The sequence below is a fragment of the Hydractinia symbiolongicarpus genome, chromosome 6 (genome assembly GCF_029227915.1).
Source record: "Hydractinia symbiolongicarpus strain clone_291-10 chromosome 6, HSymV2.1, whole genome shotgun sequence".
Lineage (NCBI taxonomy): Eukaryota > Metazoa > Cnidaria > Hydrozoa > Anthoathecata > Hydractiniidae > Hydractinia > Hydractinia symbiolongicarpus.
In genome coordinates, this window is record NC_079880.1 from 31,396,144 (window position 1) to 31,416,249 (window position 20,106).

The 20,106-nt window shown below is 34.0% G+C and overlaps 3 protein-coding genes across 4 annotated transcripts in view; all 3 read left to right on the forward strand.

The window, feature by feature from the left end:
- Positions 1-13,946, forward strand: part of LOC130648313 (uncharacterized) — a 27,530-nt gene extending 13,584 nt beyond the window's left edge. The window contains exons 3-4 of one of the 2 annotated variants that reach the window (XR_008982929.1): positions 6,126-6,223; positions 12,913-13,946. Coding sequence is in view for 1 of the 2 variants with exons in the window: in XM_057454354.1 (XP_057310337.1) it covers positions 6,126-6,152 (27 nt within the window). In the remaining variant the exon portion in view is untranslated. Of the gene's footprint in view, positions 1-6,125; positions 9,789-12,912 lie in introns of those variants that run through there. The other variant, XM_057454354.1, reaches the window with a different exon arrangement.
- Positions 383-4,087, forward strand: LOC130648314 (uncharacterized). The gene is made up of 2 exons (XM_057454355.1): positions 383-789; positions 3,759-4,087. Exons 1-2 carry the CDS (start codon positions 383-385, stop codon positions 3,772-3,774), a joined length of 423 nt encoding a protein of 140 aa, XP_057310338.1. The 3' UTR covers positions 3,775-4,087.
- LOC130648309 (oxysterol-binding protein-related protein 1-like) overlaps positions 10,332-20,106 on the forward strand; it is a 17,704-nt gene continuing 7,929 nt past the window's right edge. The window contains exons 1-11 of the mRNA XM_057454346.1: positions 10,332-12,937; positions 13,953-14,054; positions 15,460-15,499; positions 17,668-17,753; positions 18,205-18,279; positions 18,967-19,078; positions 19,164-19,249; positions 19,425-19,501; positions 19,638-19,705; positions 19,779-19,891; positions 20,014-20,087. Of these exons, the coding sequence (XP_057310329.1) occupies positions 12,830-12,937; positions 13,953-14,054; positions 15,460-15,499; positions 17,668-17,753; positions 18,205-18,279; positions 18,967-19,078; positions 19,164-19,249; positions 19,425-19,501; positions 19,638-19,705; positions 19,779-19,891; positions 20,014-20,087 (941 nt within the window). The 5' untranslated portion in view covers positions 10,332-12,829. The remainder of the gene's footprint in view (positions 12,938-13,952; positions 14,055-15,459; positions 15,500-17,667; positions 17,754-18,204; positions 18,280-18,966; positions 19,079-19,163; positions 19,250-19,424; positions 19,502-19,637; positions 19,706-19,778; positions 19,892-20,013; positions 20,088-20,106) is intronic.

Here is a 20,106-nt window from a genome sequence, read left to right on the forward strand (position 1 = left end):
TTGTGGAGTTTGCAGGAAAGGGGTTGGTAGTAACTCAATTTTTTGTCAGACTTGCAAGCATTGGGTACATAAGAAGTGCAGTAGTATTAGTGGAAGGTTAAGAGCTGACATACAGTTTGTATGCAAGCGTTGCAAAGGTGAGATTATAGAGAATGAAGTATTTCCAGCTTTAATGATGTACATTAGTGGCTTGTTAGAGATAGTTAAGAACTTCTGTTACTTAGGTGATATGTTTGGCAGTGAAGGGGGTGTTGGAAGAAGTGTTACTTGCAGGATAGGTTCTGCTTGAAAATAGTTTAGAGAGTTACTTCCTTTATTGACTAGCAGAGTCCTGTCAATTGAGGTAAAAGGTAGGTTGTATGAGGCCTGTGTAAGAAGTGTTATGTTGTACGGTAGTGAGACATGGGCAGTGAAGCAGGAAGATCTTGACCGTTTAGAAAGGAATGATATGAGAATGTTTAGGTGGATGTGTAATGCCAGTCTGAGAGACAGAAAGAGTTTAGATGAGCTAAGAAGCAGGCTAAGTCTCCGTAGAATTAAAGATGTTATCCAGATAAGAAGATTGAATTGGCTGGGGCACTTGGAAAGAATGGAGGAGGATAATTGGGTAAGAAAGTGTAGAGACTTGATAGTTCCTGGGGCAAAGCCCAGAGGCAGACCGAGAAAGACTTGGCAGGAGGTTATAAGGACAGACTTGATAGAGAGGAAGTTGAGTTTAGATCTAACACAGTCTAGATCAGATTGGAAGAGGGTCATTAATATACCCCGTCCAACCCATGCTAGCATGGAAAACGGACGTTAAGTCGAGAATGATGATGATGATGATGACGTGGGTTTCGTTTTTAAAATTGTTTGAATAACAGTTGCGGCATAAAGAAAATAATCCATTGAATTTGAACCTGTTATTGTTTCCAATTGTTTCGTCAAATGAAGAAATTATCTACAATTAAATCCATGATAAATTGTCTGTTCTCGCCTGTAAGTGCAGATTTGCAGACTTGCTCATCCGTGCTCCGTCAGCGTTCACCTCCGTATTAGTTCAGAGCCGCATGGCTGGATTTCTTGTGTAAGACCTGGTTTCCAACGACGAAGGGGCCCGGCAAAAGAGATTTATGTCTACGTAGTTTTTAACTAAGTCAGGAGTCGGTGAATTGGCTTGGATGGTCAGGTTGGCTATGAATAGGCTAGCTTGTGGATTTAAAGGACCAGGACTATCCAATATTTCTGAGTGTCCGACCAAAACGGAAATCTATCGGACGTTTTAATCGACGAAAGTTCAAAAGGAGCCACAGACATGTCCGACAAAACTGGAAATGTGGCAGACGTTTTAGGTGTGTGCCCTGAAAGACTATGTAAAGTTTTTTTAGCGAAAAATATGGCAAGCAAAATTGCTCGAGTAGACACTCTGACGCGAGCAATTAATTGCTCGGGAGGTTATTTGCTCATGGCAAGGCCTGAACATGGTTTAGACTATTAGCACTAATTCTGTAGTAATAATAAAGTATATATGCCAATAGAATGAAAAGGGCGCAACTTCATGGAAGTGTCCTGACCATTTACCACAATTTCTAACTCAAAAAAACTTTATTATGTTCAGAAATTGGAAAAAATTTAAGCGCAAAAGTTTTGTCCAAGAGTTTAACGATGCAAGCTGGAATGAAGTTTTAAATGTGGGATCTGATGATATAAATCTCTCTTTTCGCAATTTCTTCAACAGAGCCAAGATCCTTTTGGACCAATATGCTCCACAAAAAAATTAAACAGAAAACAATTAAAACGTGACTCTAAACCTCATCAAATCTATTAGCCAACGTGATAAACTGTATAATTCTTTTATTAAGGCGAAAAATCCTATAGTTAAATCTGCTCTCCATAAGCAACATAAAATATATCGCAATCAAATTGTATCCCTGTGCAGGCAGAGTAAAAATAAATATCTGTCACAATATTTCCGTGATAACCTACAAAACATACGAAAGGTATGGAGGGGCATCAACTCTATCAGCTCTTCTAAATCTAACAACTCTTCTAAATCTAACAACTCATCCTCTCCCACTTGTCTTGAAGTGAACAATGAACTATTTCTGCCCTACTACCATATCTAACACTTTTAATAACTATTTTTCATCTATTGCTGACAAAATACAGGCTAAAATACCTTTTTCATCAAAGCACTTCTCACATTTTTTTCATGACCGTAATCCTTTCTCCTTTTTCTTATATCTCCTGTTGGTAAAATCGAAATAATCTCTTGCATCTCTTCCCTAAACTTAAATAAATCTACTGGTCCTTCTGGCATTCCAAATTCAATATTATCTCTTCTCAGAACTGAAATTGCCAAGCCATTATCTATTCTCATCAATCTTTCTTTTTCAACTGGTGTCTTTCCACTCAAGCTTAAAATTGCGAAGGTGATACCTGTTCATAAAAAAGGTCCCAAAACAAATTGCACCAATTATCGCCCTATTTCTCTATTATCTAACATTGATAAAATTTTTGAGAAGCTAATATACAAACGTGTATATCAGTTTCTAACTGGGCATAAAATTATCTTATGGATGCATTAGATTCTGGTAATTTTGCCTGTGGTGTTTTCATTGACCTTCATAAGGCTTTTGACATTGTTCATCATGAAATTCTCCTTAAAAAACTTTTCCATTACGGCATCAGGGGAAAGCTACTTAATTTGTTGCGATCATATCTTTCAAATCGCCAACAATTTGTATCAATAAATGGATATATAACTCAACATAAAAATTTGTCCATCATGGTGTCCCTCAAGGTTCTGTGCTTGGTCCTCTATCTGCATAAATGATCTGCATCATGCTATGAAATACTCTCTTGTCCATCACTTAGCCAATGACACTAATCTGATATGCTTCAACAAGTCGTTAAAGTCACTTTCCAAGAGAATCAACATTGATCTCAAGCTTTTGACGCAATGGCTCAATGCAAACAAAATTTCCTTAAATGCAAGTAAAACTGAATATACCTTGTTTAGGCACAAACTTAAACAAGTAAACTATGACTTTAGGATCAAAATGAACGGCAAAAGAATTTTCCCTAGTGACGCTATTAAATATCTTGGCATTTTCTTGGACTCTAACCTGAGTTGGAAATCTCAGATCAGTGTTGCTGCAATAAAACTCAAAAGGGCAAATGAAGCACTCTCTATCCTTTGGCATTATGTTCCCCGGAGTATACTCGTATCTGTTTACTATGCAATTTTGGCAGTTATATTCAATACTGCAGTGAAATCTGGGGTCAACCTATTAGCTCTCTCATTAATCGTATTTATATCATCCAACGACACACAGTCAGAATTATGACAATTTGTTACACCAACTAACCCTCTCTTAAACAGTCTTGGCATACTGAAATTCTCTGATATGGTACACCTTAAAAATGTATTATTTCTTCACAATCTGTACCACAAAAACCTCCCAGAGGCTCTTCTAAGTACCTTCAAGGTTGACTTTACTCATACTTATAGTACAAGTGGGTCCACCCTTGGCTTTATAAACATTCCCTTGCAGCATACAAAAGCTTTTGGTGCTGATTCAATACGGTACCAGTGCATCTCTTCATGGAATATCCTTTAACTTTCCTCTCCTGATAGCCTAATTATCACCCTCAGTTGTTCTGAGCTCAAAAAGTACTTGATTAAATTTTTTTTCACATTGTACACATGATTTTTGATTTCATCATCATCATCATTCATCATGGCTTAACGTCCATTTTCCATGCTAGCATGGGTTAAACGGGGTATATTAATGACCCTCTTCCAATCTGATCTAGACTGTGTTAGATCTAAACTCAACTTCCTCTGTATCAAGTCTGTCCTTATAACCTCCTGCCAAGTCTTTCTTGGTCTGCCTCTGGGCTTTGCCCCAGGAACTATCAAGTCTCTACACTTTCTTACCCAATTATCCACCTCCATTCCTTCCAAGTGCCCCAGCCAATTCAATCTTCTTATCTGGATAACATCTTTAATTCTACAGAGACTTAGCCTGCTTCTTAGCTCATCTGAACTCTTTCTGTCTCTCAGACTGACTAACCATTCTCATATCATTCCTTTCTAAACGGTCAAGATCTTCCTGCTTCACTGCCCATGTCTCACTACCCTACAACATAACACTTCTTACACAGGCCTCATACAACCTACCTTTTACCTCAATTGTGCTAGTCAACAAAGGAAGTAACTCTCTGAACTTTTTCCAAGCAGAACCTATCCTGCAAGTAACACTTCTTCCAACACCCCCTTCACTGCCCAAAATATCACCTAAGTAACAGAAGTTCTCAACTATCTCTAACGAGGCACTGTTGTACATCATTAAAGCTGGAAATACTTCATTCTCTATAATCTCACCTTTGCAACGCTTGCATACAAACTGAATGTCGGCTCTTAACCTTCCACTAATACTACTGCACTTCTTATGTACCCAATGCTTGCAAGTCTGACAAAAAATTGAGTTATACCAACCCCTTTCCTGCAAACTCCACAAGGCCACTTTCCAACCACAAGGTCACACTTGGCTGCAATGCTACTAATCATGACTTTAGACTTTGTTGTCTTTACCTTTAGCCCTTTATCTTCCAGTCCTTTCTTCCACTTCTCAAACTTTTCAACTAATTCTTCCATCGACTCTGCTATGAGAACCAAATCATCTGCATACAATACATTGTTTTTTGTTTTTTTGTGTTTGCATGCCTCTGGTATTGCATCCCTTGTATTATTTTTGTACTGGCAGGTGGTCAGTACAAAAATAGTAGGATCACTTGACATCTGTATAACTATTTTTTGTATATATTATGTGATTACTACTGTTAAATAAATATCTCTCTCTCTTACTACGTTTTTTAATGTAATGAGCAACTTTTTCCTTAACTAGAGGATGTTGTGGATTTTGTTCATGTTGTTCCTCGTCAAGTGGTTGTGGATGGGGAGCGATTTTTGGTTGATCAGAAGTTTGGGCTAGCTGAGGAGGTTTTTTTATCTGTGGTGTTGCTGTTTTAGATGAAGTATGTGTCAGGTTGCTCTCTGGTAACAGTAGGATCATATAGTCGTAGACAGTCCCAAACTTGGACTATAAATAACTTTGGATGATCGTTTTTCCCAAAGTTCATAACACTTTCTTGTAAACATATATTATCAAGCTTTTCCTATCCCACTTTTCGTTTCATGAAGCTGGTTCTGTGGAATGCCTGCTGATTTTCTTAAACAATTATTTCAGGATAGAGATTGGTTTCATCTTGACAATGTTTTGGCACTTATTAAAAAGTGTTTTATTGTTCTCAGATTTGAGTGGTAAAAACCAGGAATTTTGAAAATGTTGCTTTTTAAATTACCATCATCTGCAATCATGTTCAATTCTTCAAGCTTCTTTTTAAGACATGATTTGTGGACTTCTTGTCCACAAGATGCACATGACAAAAAAGGTTTTTCAGAGAGTTCAAACATATTTGGCACTTCTCTGGAAAAAAGTTCTTAACTCTCTGCAGGAAGAGATTAATGAGATTTCCCTTTGTTTCCTTTTCTCTAATTGGTGTGCCAAGGTGATCCAATGTTTTCAAATACTCAAAAACATGTTTAGTACAATGAATTAAGTCAAAACAGATTTTAGAAATAAACTAAGTCTAGAACAATTAGAAATGTGCCTGAGAATTAGCAAAGAAGGGGAAAAATTGAAGATTTTGATCCTCATTAGAGTATTCATGCTTGGTACAAGCAGAAAACCTGTAGGATATCTGCCACTAAGCCACACAAGTATCCAGCCAAGCAAAAGAATATTCGCGTAATATATACTCTTTCAGACTTAACTAATGTTGTTGTTTTTTTATATTCACTTTTGTAGTTACGTACGTAGTCAAACACATTATCTTTGGAATGATGTCAATGTCCAGCTGGTGTTGTGATAATTAAAACTCTTATTGCATCTTTATTGAAACAAAAAACTGAATTTGTTTTCATCACACGAAACGAAACTCATGTGTGAATTGTATATATTTTTTGTAGAAACAACTTTAATCAGTATACTGTAACTTGTGTTGTAATGTTGGGCTTATAATTTACAGCTTAAAAAGTTGGTTAACAAGTCTTTTTAAATTTTTTCTTTTTGTTCTAGAATTTCAGATTTAATTATGCTGCATAAATTATGATGTCATATTCAAGTAATAGCAAATTTTGATATTTCCTGTCATCAGTAATTTTAAACCTGTTAAGGTATGCATATTCAAACTTTATCAGTGCATAGATATTATAAAGGTGATTTGCTTAACATAAATTTTATGCCAAAAAGACACTTGTTTGCTCTTCCCAGGCCTCCTAATTTTTTGCTGGCTACCCATAACTTAAGACCTGCATGTCGGTTTACAATCATATTTTTGTGAGTAAACATGTAGGGCCTATACAAGCTAATAATGCAAAAATGTTATTATATATTGTGAACTTACAGCGCTGCAGCTGTACTTGACACGGATCTCAAAACTAGTAGCTGTTCTGCAACAATATGTAAACAAATTAACAAAATGTGTTGTTGCTTAAAATCTGAATGAAGCTATAAGTTTTATAAGTCTATGATAACAATTACATAAACATCATGGTCTCCTGTTTTTTTCTCCGTTTGCCAGTTGTTTCCTTGTTCCCCCATCATTTCTGCTTGACTCCCCAGTTTTATCATTTCCTCCCCTCAATTCCAGTCTGTTTAACTTAATTTCCAAGTTATTTGACCCTATTTCATAATAGTTTCCCTGTTTCCCATGTGTTTCGTTGTAACACTCTTACGAACTTTATGCAGAATATTATTTTTTTTTATAAAAAAATTAATCTTTTGTAGAGAACTTTTATTTTACGGCGAGAAGGCATCTGTTCTGGCTATAAGAGTCGGTAATAGTTGAATCAGGCCTAAAGGTAATGCATAATAGGGTCACATGCTACTAAAAAACGACTGGAGCTAGTTTGAAAATTTTTAAGGAAGAAGGAGGTTGAAGCAGCAGTCATGAGAGAAAGAAAATAAATATTTAAAACGCTATATCTGGAGTCACATAAAATTTTAATAAAAAGTGAATACCTTAAGGGGATAAAATTATATGTGGATTTAATTTCGCAGTCAACCAAAATTTTTAAGCTCCTCCTGGAAAATTTGGTGTGTATTTCTATTTGTAGACAAGTGAAGAAAGGTATAATTTTAAAAAAAAATCAAATCTAAAAATAATTTGCTCTACTTTATCTTCTAAAAACAACTATTTATTTATTATTTAAAATAAAATTAAAAAAATTTCTGTCTTTTACCTTGTTTTCAACTTTATTGGTTTCTTCCTCATCCTCATCTTCACTGCCTTCATTATCTTTGACCTGGTATTCAAATTCACTGTCAGAATCAATGTTTCTTTCATTAACTATGTGGGAAAGAATTGACTGTGCGGGTCTATGTGAAAAGGAATTGATTGTAAGCATGACTTTGACACTGGTTTCAAGAGGATTAATATCAGTGAATGAATCTAACATAGGCAGATTTCTAGTCCCTTCTTTTACAGCGCTTAAAATTCCAGATGCTCTCCAACCACTGGTGACAACCTCCTGTTGGCTTATTGTATAAATCAATCAGCCACTTCGCAAGCAACAGTTTTATGAAACAATTGAAACAATTTTAATCCTCTGTCCAAGCCTTATTTAATTTCTGAGCATACCATATATGCAAATTTTTCTTTCATGTAAATCTTGGCCCACGAATTACAGTTAAATCAAGTGGTTGGAAAAAATGTGTCATATTTTTGGGTACGCACAACACCAATATGTTTTCTTTTTCAAGCAGATCCATTACTTCTGATGTCATTTGGCAACGAAACATGTCAACAAGTTGCTTAACTGCTATTCCGAAAAGAACAACAGCTTTGATCCATTTGTTATTAAAGTGTGTGATCCAGAAACAAACAAAATCGTTGGCCACCCTTCACGTGAAATTTCACAAATAAGATAATAATAACAGAAATTAATTAAAAATTGTTTGATAATAGAAATTGATTCAAAATTGTTTTTTAGTCTCTGCCGTACTTATCATGTAAACATAGAAAGAATATAATAAAAATGGTTTAAAATTTCGTCTGTTTTACTCTACCCCTTAGAAACACTAAAGAAAATAAGTTTTTTAAAATTCAATAACACATGGATTTTGGGGTTGCCTGAATTTTTATTGATTTCGCGTGTATTTAATATTATTTTGCAAAAACTGCGAAAATTGTGAAATTTAATCTGCACAAAATTTTATCCACTTTTCTCATGCAAATGGAGCTAAATGAACATTTAGCTCATGTTAATTGTGGTGACTGCAGTAATGTCTCGGTTGCCTTGTACTTACCAATGTTCTTAGGATCACATATAAGGAAACTTTACTTGAAACAATATTGGTCAATACAGGATGGGAGACTTGCCTCGCCTACCAGCTTTAAGATGCCTCGCTTATTAGGACAGGCCTATAAATACCTGTATATTACCCATTTCAAGTTTGGCTCTGCAAACAACCAGTTAGAGCTAAAGATTCCCACCCGCCCTCCCTATACTATTCATAATGCTGTGTAGGGTTTGCCAAACTAACAACAATTTTGTTTTGTTTTATGTGATGTCACTCGGTCAACCAATGCGGAGTATCATTGCCTCATCACCACATAGCGTTCGTCACCGCAACCATTGTTAAAGACACAGTTATCCGAGTTCAGTATATGACTGGTTTAAAATGGCTTATCGCTCACGCATCAACAAAGATGGAGACACTTGCTCTAGCTGCACGGTTTCCTTGAACAACTATTTGGCTAGCAGTGTTGTCAAGGTTTTAGTCCAGCAGTGGGAGCAAGAGTCCTGGCTAATTACACATTGCGCGTTTTAACTGATGGGGATGTCGGGCTTCCTAAGTCAGCCAGAAGTTTGGACAGATACACGTGTGTGGCCTGTTGATTATATCATTACTTGATATTATTACTGTATGCTATTATTAATTTATAATATTATTATTATTTATATTGAAGAATAGAAGAGAATAATGAGATGTGAGGAAGTAATGCCGTGGGAGACATTCACAATTGCAGTGCAGCCAAGATGTGCATGTCATTGTGTGTGTGTCATACCATTAAAGTGCATTATGACGAAGAGAATAATGAGATATGCCGTGGTAGACATTCAAGCTTGTCGTACCATTGAAGTGCATATGTAATGCCGTGGGAGACATTCAAGCTTGTCGTTCCATTGAAGTGCATTATGATGAAATGATGATGAAATGCCGTGGTAGACATTCAAGCTTGTCGTACCATTGAAGTGCATTGTGACAGGAGAATAATGAGATATGCCGTGGGAGACATTCAAGCTTGTCGTACCATTGAAGTGCATATGATGAAATTAATGCCGTGGGGGACATTCAAGCTTGTCCTACCATTGAAGTGCATTATGATGAAATGCCGTGGGAGACACTCACAATGGAGTGCAGCCTAGATTGCATGTCATTGGGAGTGGGTCATACCATTGAAGTGCATTATGATGAAGAGAAGAACGAGATATGTCATGGGAGACACTCACAACGGAGTGCAGCCAAGATGTACGTGTCATTGTGAGTGTCTCATACCATTTAAGTGCATATGCTGGGGTTAGTGCTGTTTTTGTATCTGCACATGTATCTGTCCTGCCTGTTATTGTTTAATCTTATTGCCTGGCATCCCAATCCATGCCCCAAATATACAATTGCGTTACAATGCGAAGGATGTTGTATAAATTTATTTCATAATACAATGTTCTCTACTATTATGATGTGTTTTTACTGAGGAACCCGGACAATTAATAAAACTTTCTTGAATTTCATTAATTATAATAATTATGACAGAACCATTATAAAAATTTTATAATGGTTCTGTGCTCTTCAAATAAATATATTCAGATAGAATATTAAATTATATCATGACAAAAATTAGAAAAAAGAAAAAGAAAATTAGATAAAAAAAAGTTTTTAGAGCAATATAATATTCTGGTTAGATTCTATTTAGATTTTAAGAAAATAATTATTTTGAAAAGGTGACTATTTTTTGGAAGCTCGGCTATATAAAGGGTTTGACCGTAACTTTCAGTTCGGAATTGAGGCACTTAACGAAAATTAAATATAAATAATTTGTTACACCTTTTGCTAGGGAATAAGAATTATTTTTAGTATAGACCTCTTTAATTATGTTTGGCATAATTAGGAAATTCGGGAAAGGTCTATTCTTTCTTGTAAAAATACCTTGGATTCAAACTCAAATTTTACAAAATTTTAATAATCAATTGCTTTGAGTGTATTAAAATGAAAAAATTGCTTTTAATGGTTTATACTATATGATGAAAATATCTTTTTTAAAAGTATGAGAACAAAGGCATTATTAGATTTTTTTAACTTATAGCCTATCTATTTCAACGTTAAGAACCCTATCAAAAGTTTGTGAAACATTAAAGTCTTACATAATCTGTCTTTTCGAAAATCTTGACAAAAAGGAATTTTTTCTGTTGAAATATCTTAGTCATACTTTGGAACCTTATAAAACTATAAATATTCTGAAAGTATGCTTAGAACTATGTTTAAAAATGCTAAAATACCATCATAAGCAATAGTATGCTATGGGGTAAGGGCCCCTACACCAAAAAAATGACCCCCAGCTACATTTTAAACTCTTCTTCTTGGTGATGCAGTGTTTTTTGCCATGTTTTGTGGGTAGTGTATTTCCCAGGAAGGATGGGGATGAAGTCTTTGATTGGTTGGCCAAAAATGCATATTGCTTATGACAGTTTTATGTCCTGGCTAGCTGAGTTGCAGTAAAAGTGAGCATGGAAGGTTAGAAGTTGGTGGTATCAAGCTCACTGTTGGGGCCAGTGCTGTCCATGACCCTGCATTTAATTGTCTTTATCCCAATTCCCGCACAAAAATTGCTGTGTGGCACTGAAGAAAGGCAGTGGTGAACTTCCCAGTTGGGCAAAAATTTTGTTGTGCCTGTTTTAACTAATTTAGGATCACCATCAGATGACACCATATCAAGGATGATGTCTTAGTTTGACATTCTGTTTAGGGCAAACCACTATTCTATGATACCAGGTAACCAGTTCTCTATTGGTATTGGGTCTATGAAGCAGAGTTTTACATCATGATCAAGACCAACATGTACATTGTCCTGCTAGTGTTTAGGGACGGATATTGGTGTATGAAAGGCAGTTGGTTCTGTGCCGGAGTCAATCATAAGTTTGAGTGGCGGCCTATTAATAAGGGAGTGGATGATCTTCGTAATTCGGTAAAGGTGCTGGCATGATATTGGTTAAGAAGTAATGTTAATCATTGCTACAAACCATTCGTCAGCACCAATAAAAATGTTGTATTTCCTATTTTTATTTTTCACCATAAAATGATCGGTTTTGCTAGAAAAGTAAGCTGTATCAGGTATAAATCAAAACTATTCACAGCTGTAACTTCATAAATTTTGATCCTGCTAAACTAAACAAGTACTTGGTAAGCCTTGATTGGTTAAGTCTTGATGAAAATTGTGATGTAAAAAATGCAACGTCCTTCGTACATTCAATTTTGCAAACTGCATTTGATATTTTTTGTGGAGTGAGTCAACAGTGGAGCCTGTGATGATTATTGTTCAATTTCTGCTTTGCCTGTTATTTCAAAGATCATTGAAAAAATTTTGCATGAGAAACTAATTAACTATCTTGAAGGACATAAACTGCTGTCTCACAAACAATTTGGATTCAGGTGGAAACTGAGTTAGCCACAACACTTTTCACTGGCTCCTTAAGAAAGTTAGCGGATGCAAAAAATTTGGATTAAAATAAATAAGTAAACATGTGTATCACTACAAAAAGGAAACAAAAGAATTTACGGGACATTCTAAACCAATAGATCTGGTCTTTAAAATTAATTCTAACATAAATTTGTAATCAGTAACCGTTTCCATGGCAATTCTCCCTCTTTTAAATCTTTTAAACCTTTTAAAACTTTTAAACTTTGATTAGAAAATAAAAAGCAAAAAGACTCTAGATAAGAAAATGGTGTTAATAATTCATACCAGAAAGAAATCTACCTACTTGTATGAAAAATGGGACTATACGATAACCTTTATTTTTCAAGATTTCTGGATGTTACAGCAAACAAATGTTAAAAATGCCAAAACATTTTGCTTTGTGTTCACATCGCATGGATACATTTCTGTGTGCCTTCATTGAATGTGGATTTGCGTATGGTGGAATGGCGAATTTGCGCATGGCGGAATAATTCTTTACTGGAAAACTGTCCAACATGAAAATTGTCCAACTTGTTGTAAAAGCATCTAATTACAAAAATGCATACACAGTTTATGCAACTAAACCGTTCAAATCATGAAAGTAATGACAACCTGTTCTAAACAGTGAAAGCCTCCAGTTAAGGAAATCTATCCAAGATTATTTACATTGCTTAAACACAGAAACATGGTCAATCATAAAAATTTATTTTTATGATTGACCATTTTTAAAAATTTATCATCTAAACTACCCAAACTGAGGAAGTATGCCAAAGTTGTCCAAAACCATCCTTTTATGAAAATTAATTTAAAGTTATGTAAGTTGTTTAAATTGTTGAAACAAATTTAACTTGTCCTGAATGATGAAAGTATCAATTATAGAAAATAATCTAAAGGATCTGAATCGTCTAAACCACAGAGATATTCACCTTGATTTAAAAAATTTTTGTGAGGGAACTCCTAACTTGTTAAAGGAATATAATGTTTAGGTATTGCATTTTATTTTTTTTGGCAGTATTTCTAAATTATTTCAATTCTGTTTTAAATGTGTATTGTGAGGTGTGGATGTATTATATCTGTTCTAATGATCTATGGATGCATTTGTTACTGGAACTGTTTGTTTCTTAGGTATGAAGGTATAATCCACCATGAGGTATAATGGTATTGTTGCTTTTACTAAAAGTAGGAACCAGCAGTAACCAACAGTATTTTGAAGTAACCAACAGAGAACCAGCTGTTTTTTTGAGTAACCACAACAGAACGACCAGTTAAATAGATAAAACGAAATAAACGCAACCACTGCTTCGAATGCAAAACATTTTATAATGTGCAGTTGATTGAAAGACAGAAGGCTTTTTGAAAAAAACATATACTGACTGTATTAGTATTTTAAAACCACACACGAGAATTAACAAAAAAAAATAATATTTTAAATAACGATCTAACATCTGAATTGTAAACCAAATATAACGAAAAACACTATACGGAGGAGAGTTCAATCATCCGAGACAATTTTTTCTTATGGTAGACAAAGTTAAAGTTCGAATGAATTGAATGAATTAATAAACTGCACAGTTGGAAGTCATCAAGCGTGAGAAATACCTCTACTGCCATTGTATCCACTGTTGAGGAATCCATACCAAATTTTAGTTTATTTTTTGCAACGATTACACACTTCCTTCAGCGATTCCAAAAATCTATTCTGCCTAATCAGATTATGTAATTTGACCGAAGGATTTTTATTTTCCAATTCGTGTTTTGTAAACCAAATATAACGAAAAACGCTATACGGGGGAGAGTCCATAACGAGACATTTTTTTCTTTTTGTAGACAAAGTAAAGTTCGAATGAATTGAATGAACTGATAAATGTTGTGGAGAAACATTGTGGCATCGGAAAGAAAATATTCGTTTGTTTTTGAGTCTAGGAAATGTTAGAAAAATGTTACAAAACCGAGAAGTTAGGAAGTTGCGAGTTGGGGAGTTAGGGTGTTACAAATTTCTACAGTAAACCGAGTTACATGTCCGGTGAAAACTTGATATTTATTGATTGGAAAACCATTAAAATAAAAGCATACCTGGGGAGGATAAAAATAAATGTCAACCTGTAACTCAAAAATCACCACTTGAATTATTCTGTCAAATATAAAGTTTTTTCCTCAAACTTTAGATCACTAGAAAATTTGTGTACATTATATATACAATGGAGAAGAGTGACCAGGTGGAAAGACTGTTGCTGGCATCCAGAAACGGTGATTTGCGTCTTGTAACAGTAAGGTTTTTTTCTCAAGCATTTAAAAATACATTTTTGGTTTGTGTGTTACAAATAGCACAACTCTAATATGTGTGCTTTAAGGTACATTGTGTGTGCACATTATTGCATGCCTCTTCTGACAATACCTGGTTTAATAGTCAGTGAAAAAGCTTTGTGGACCTTTTCAGACTCAAAAACGAGCCTTTTGGAGATTGTCCTGTCTAATTTATGTCGGCACTTGGCAATTGTTGATGCAAGTACCCACATGTTAACAAAGTAGGCTGTCAAGAAAAATTTATCGCAACAGCAAAAAAATGATGATTTAAAAAGTTTTTTTAGAAAGTCTAAGTGGGCAAACTGAGCGCAAAAAGAATGGTTCGTCTGATCTATAATTTTTCAATTATGCATAGGGTTAATATTTTAAACATTTTATGGAAATTTATTTTGCAGAAAGAGCAATGACAAAATACAAGTCACAGCACGTGCTTCTTGGGCTTGCAATGCAGTAGATCAACACTTTTAACTCTTTCTTTACCTGTCATCTGCTTCACGAGTGGCAAAACACCCCTTACTTTTTTCCTCTTACCTGCCCTGCACGTAATAGAAATAAACTTATGTGCTGATAATTAATCTAAAACCTATACCAACGTAAATTAGGAGACTTTATGCGTGCAGCAAAAAATCAGAGATTTATAGAGTTTATTGAAATTTTAAAGAAATACTTTTTGAGATATTGGATTTAAAAGTTGGGTGGAGATGTAATAAATGAGGTAGATATTAATGAAACTTTTAGACTTTATTATACCATTATATTATCTAAGAACATGTTAGTTTGATTGAAAAAGACCTTAAAAAAGTCATAGTAAATCAGAATTTTATATTTGGATAACCCATTTTAAAGAGAATTATTAAATTTTGGCATAGTTTTGAGTGGAATAAACAGTATTCACAAGGAAGTTTGGTTATTTTCAGCAAATCCTGTCTAAATTGATTATGGAATGAGGTCAGGTAGTACCATTTTTGTCGCTTTTCAGAAAATCGTAGTTTTAGCGCTTTTTGACCTATCGTCCTCAACTGAGCATAACCTTTACATCAGCTTTTTGTTGTTGTTCAAACTTTGCAAAATTACAGAAGGTTAGCTATATTTACATAAATTTAAAGACAAGTGTAATAAAATTTTGAAAATATATTTTTTGTGTACGTTTAATTCAAATAATTTTTATGTTCTCTATTTCTATCTCTGCCATTATTAATGATGTCATAGTTTAAAAAATTTATTTTATTTTTCGGCCCAGAATTATGTAATAAAACAGTAAAAATTTCATGCAATTTGGTTAGCAAAGTAGAGTCAATAGCAGCAAGAGGTAAACTTTTTCGTCCTTGGATAACCATGGTTTAATTATATGTATTTCATTTTTTCTAGGAAATTTTGTCAGAATATGATATTGATGTCAATTGCAAAGGTATTCCACCTGTTTTAAAATATAATTTTTTTCCTTTCTCTTCTAATTTTGTGTATTTTGCTGAAAGTTTTATGCAAATTCAAACAAATCAATTTAATAGATGGGGGTTTGGTTGAAGTGTTTTTTGTTTTTGTGATATCTATATATGTAATCATTTCGGGTCAAAATTGGACCAACTCCCCAATATTGGTGACTAACCCACCCGTTTTGATTGATGAGAATTTGTATTTTGTGGAATTAGTTCTTGTAAAAGTTTCCAAATTAATGGCAAACCTTCGTAATAAAAGTGCATAGCAAAAACATTTTCTTATTTGCAGATTAAATTTCCTGTGAAAAGCAAAAACAGTGTGATTGCTTAGGATAGTAAAGCCATGTTGCAAACATTGGGATGGAGAGTAGCCGGTAATGAGCTCTTTTTGGTCTTCAACAAATAGCTTTCCCACACTCTCGGTGTAAATACCCAGAATCTTTTTAATTTGTGGAAGAATAAGTTTTTGTAGAAGTACTTAAAAGTGATATTGAGCATGAGTCACAGTGAAAAATAAAATTTAGGTTATCAATGCTTTACAGCTATATAAATAGAGTTTTGGTAGTTCAAAAGGTATCTAACTACTTTTTCTTTTAATCCCAGCTAGCTAGCTACACCCAGAAGGTAAAAATTAGATTGAGGAAGATAAATATTGAAGAAAAGGGGAAATAATAACGTTGGCTTGGATAAAAACCTGTTGGCTAGAGGGTAGTTTCTCACTGCATTATGCTGATATGTAGCTATATACTTTTGTAGCCAAAATTTTACAATTGGTTTGTTTAAGATTTAAACACGTTATTAAGTATTTAAAAGTTAGAGCACATAAAATTTAACTATCTTGAAACAACAAAGTATAGTTCAAGAACAAAAATCACAGCTAGCTTGCACCACATTAACATTTAAAATGGCCCTACCATGGCTATCATCTAAATGTCTTTACAATGATTTTTATTAAATAAAATATATGTTGCAGCCTTGTGTGATTTATTTGCCACACAGTAAAATATAAAAGATTACTGAGATTTTGATGATATCAGCAAATATCCATCCAATGGTAGAAGAATATTTTTTTAGAAATTTGTTTACCTATTTTCTCTATTGTATGTAGCTTAAAACGCTGATCAAGATAGCTGATGATCAAGAAAATAGACTGTGTGCTTTTGACGAACGAACGCCTGTCTGAAACGGATTGGTTGATTCCCCTTTAGAAATTGGTCTGATTTTGTCCCAGGTAGTCCCAAGTTACCCACGCATGAGATGAAGTTAGTTATTTCCACCTGTTTCCAAGTTATTGACTTAAAAGTGCAATGCAATGGCTTCACCTATCTGATTTAGTGTATTGATGTCTCCTTTTTTGATATAATAAGATTAAAATGGTAACTACACCATTTACCCAATGTTGCAGCAAAACATCCTCTGTGCAAAAGTCATAGACAGGCATATTATTATATACTAAGCATATTTTTATATGCTAGTCCTTAGCCTGTGGCAAAATCCACAGGAATTTGTCCGTCACAGCACATTCAGATTTGCATTTGTTGTTTGTGGCTTAAAGATTTCATGTGTGTGTCAGTTTTGCCTGGCAGACAGTCAACGTCTATTACTATAGAGAAGTTTTCTTAACGTTGCACTTGTTAAGTTAAAAGTCCTCTATCTCAGAAAGATTTTTTTCTGGATATGCCTCTACAGGGACCTTAAGCTATCGAGGCACATTTTTGCAAATATTTTCAAGATGCTCAGCTATCAGCTAAGTTTAAAATTTTAACTGCATAAAGAAAAAAACTGCTGACAGGAGTGTAGAATGCCTTTCTTGTAATAAAGATTATAAGGGAGCTTTATAAAACACAAATCTTTTTTCGTTTACAAATTTTCAGAATAAATATAACGACCATCTTGGAGAGGAACCATTTAACTTTCGGAAACGTGTTCATTTGTAGAAAAATACTGTAGTTTCTGAGATATCAGCGTTACACCTTAAAAGGGAAAATACAGTTAAAGGTTAAAGTTTGAGCTGAATAACTATGTTTAGGACTTTTTACAGAATATTACAATTAAATTATTTATCGCAAGTTCCAAAAAGATAAAGGTTTACATTGCCTTACTCAACTCAAAAGTTTTCTTTAATTTTTTATTGCTATAGGAAAACATAAGTCAAATTTAGGATGGAGTCCGCTTCATCTGGCAACATATTTTGGTCATCAAGATGTTGTGGAAGAACTGCTACAGGTAGGTAATTGTTTCCATTGAGAAAATATCTGTACAGACTGTTTGTTAAATGTTAAAAGAAAATTATAATTTACTGTAAGGCCAGCTTTTCAAACAAACGTATCTTAACGTAATGTATAGTACATTACGTTAGGCTATTCTTCTTGAAAACAACATTTTGGTTTCGGTTTTAATGATTGCCTGAAAAGATATTTAATTTTAATTCTTCTTAATTTGCTTATGAAAATTTTGGTATGCCTACTACAAAAAAAACCTTGAAGTTAGATTTTTAATGTATTGCTTGTCCAATAATTTTAACAGATTTCTGTTTGATAAATATATCACTTTTTTTCTTTTGTGCAATTCGCTGGACTTCAGTTAAATGTTAAAATGATTTTTAGCACCTTGCTAATTGTTGATATAAATATTACACATGTTTACGATGTTAAAGATGTTCCATTTGATAATTTAGCATGGTGCAGATGTTAACATCATCAATGGAATGGGCGATACTCCTCTCCACCGTGCTGCTTTTACTGGTCGTACTGTAAGAGTGCAACTGATATTGTATTTTCTACGTTTTTTATCTTATTTGAATTCTGTATGAAATCAGGCGATAAACCAAGGCTTTATTTAGTGTCTCAGTTGAGTAAAAAATTAATTTAAGAAATAGTACATCAACAAATAGAAAGGTCACCAAACAAGAATGGAGTTTATGCATAAAAGGAGTTGTAAATTGTGCATCTTTGGAAACCTCTTTTAGCAATGTGTGTGTAACAGAACAGTTAAAAGAGCGACCCAAGGCTAAAGTTTTTAAGATTTTATTTTGAAATTTAGTGGCATTCACTAAATCCTAATAACCTAAGACAAAAGTCAAAAAATGGGGAATTATTTTAAACCAAAATTAGATCTGTAGCCCCGCAGTTTTTTGATGGAAACCCTTGCTCAGTTTTAAAACAAAGTGGCGTTTAACAGCGACTTTTGTCAACATATTGCCACAATGGTGTGGTGTGTGTTAATGAGACAATGGGAGGTCGGTGATATGTATACTTTATCCAATCGTACTCGGATGTGTCCTAGAATGTGAATTAGCTAGGGTTAACAAATTCTGAAATAAGGGAGCTAGAAAAAATCTTGTTGACACTGATTTCCACTGATTATTATTTGCAGTGACTGCATTCTTGGTTAGAAAATATCATCAAGGGAATCTTTCACATGGCAAATGATTTTTTAGAATGTTGTATTGAAACTGTTATATTATAATGCTGATGTATCAATTATTAATGGAGAAGGGAGGACCCCATTGCAGATGACAGATAACCAAGAAGTGAAACAGCTTATTGAAGGTTTGTAAATTTATCAAATCCTAATAAAAGAATTTTTTTTTTTACTTTATGCAACTATGATATAGTGTAAGGTCTATATTCTTAGCGGCTGAGAAGTCTCAACAGCTTTCACGAAATGAAGCTCTTTTACATGCTACAACTGAAGGAGATATTAAAATCATTAAATCGTTGGTATGCGCTGCCACTGAAATTATTAATTTTTCTAGTTGTCAGAGTAAATTAATTTGGTTTCTTAAACAAGTGATTTTATCTGCTTTGAATCAATTGTTAACATCAACTTTTTTCTTTACATAGAAAAGACTAAAATGTTTGTATTTTTATTAGTTCTTACACCCTCATTTTTTAGCTATCAAGCTCTACTCCTCCCAATATAAATTGTCAAAATTTACTTGGAAACACAGCACTGCATTGTGCTGCATACAGGTATACGCTGATATGTGTTAAACTAAATTACACGCAGTCTTGTAAAATAACATTTAAAAGTCGTTTCACAAAGATAATTTTTAATTGTTGCTTAGATATCTCGTGCTGGTATATAACTTTGTTCTTATTTTTTTAGAGGGCATAAAGAAATTGCGGTTTTGCTCCTGCAGAATGGTATTGATTCAACCGTCAAAAATAACAGAGGTAATATGGTGAATAAGGTAGCACTTTGTAATCTTTGGACAACATAGATTTCTATTTAATATTCTTTTATTAGGTTTATCTGCACTGGAGGTTGCCAGGGACACGAAAATGCGACAACTTTTAGATGTTCAGCCATTACAAGCTGTCCAGAAAACAGTTCAACGATTCGAAGGTTATGTTGTAAAGGTGTGTATGAACTAATAATATTACTATCTAGCAAAACATAGGGTTTCACATTGCATTGTTACAGTCAAATTTTACCACTAAATTTTCGTACGGGCACAACTATATTATTTTTATTTATCTAGAAAAGTAGATTTCTTGGTTGGAAAAAACATTGGGTTGTTTTGGAAAGAGGAATTTTATCAGCATTTCAAACAAGGTAATACTACCAGCTTTAT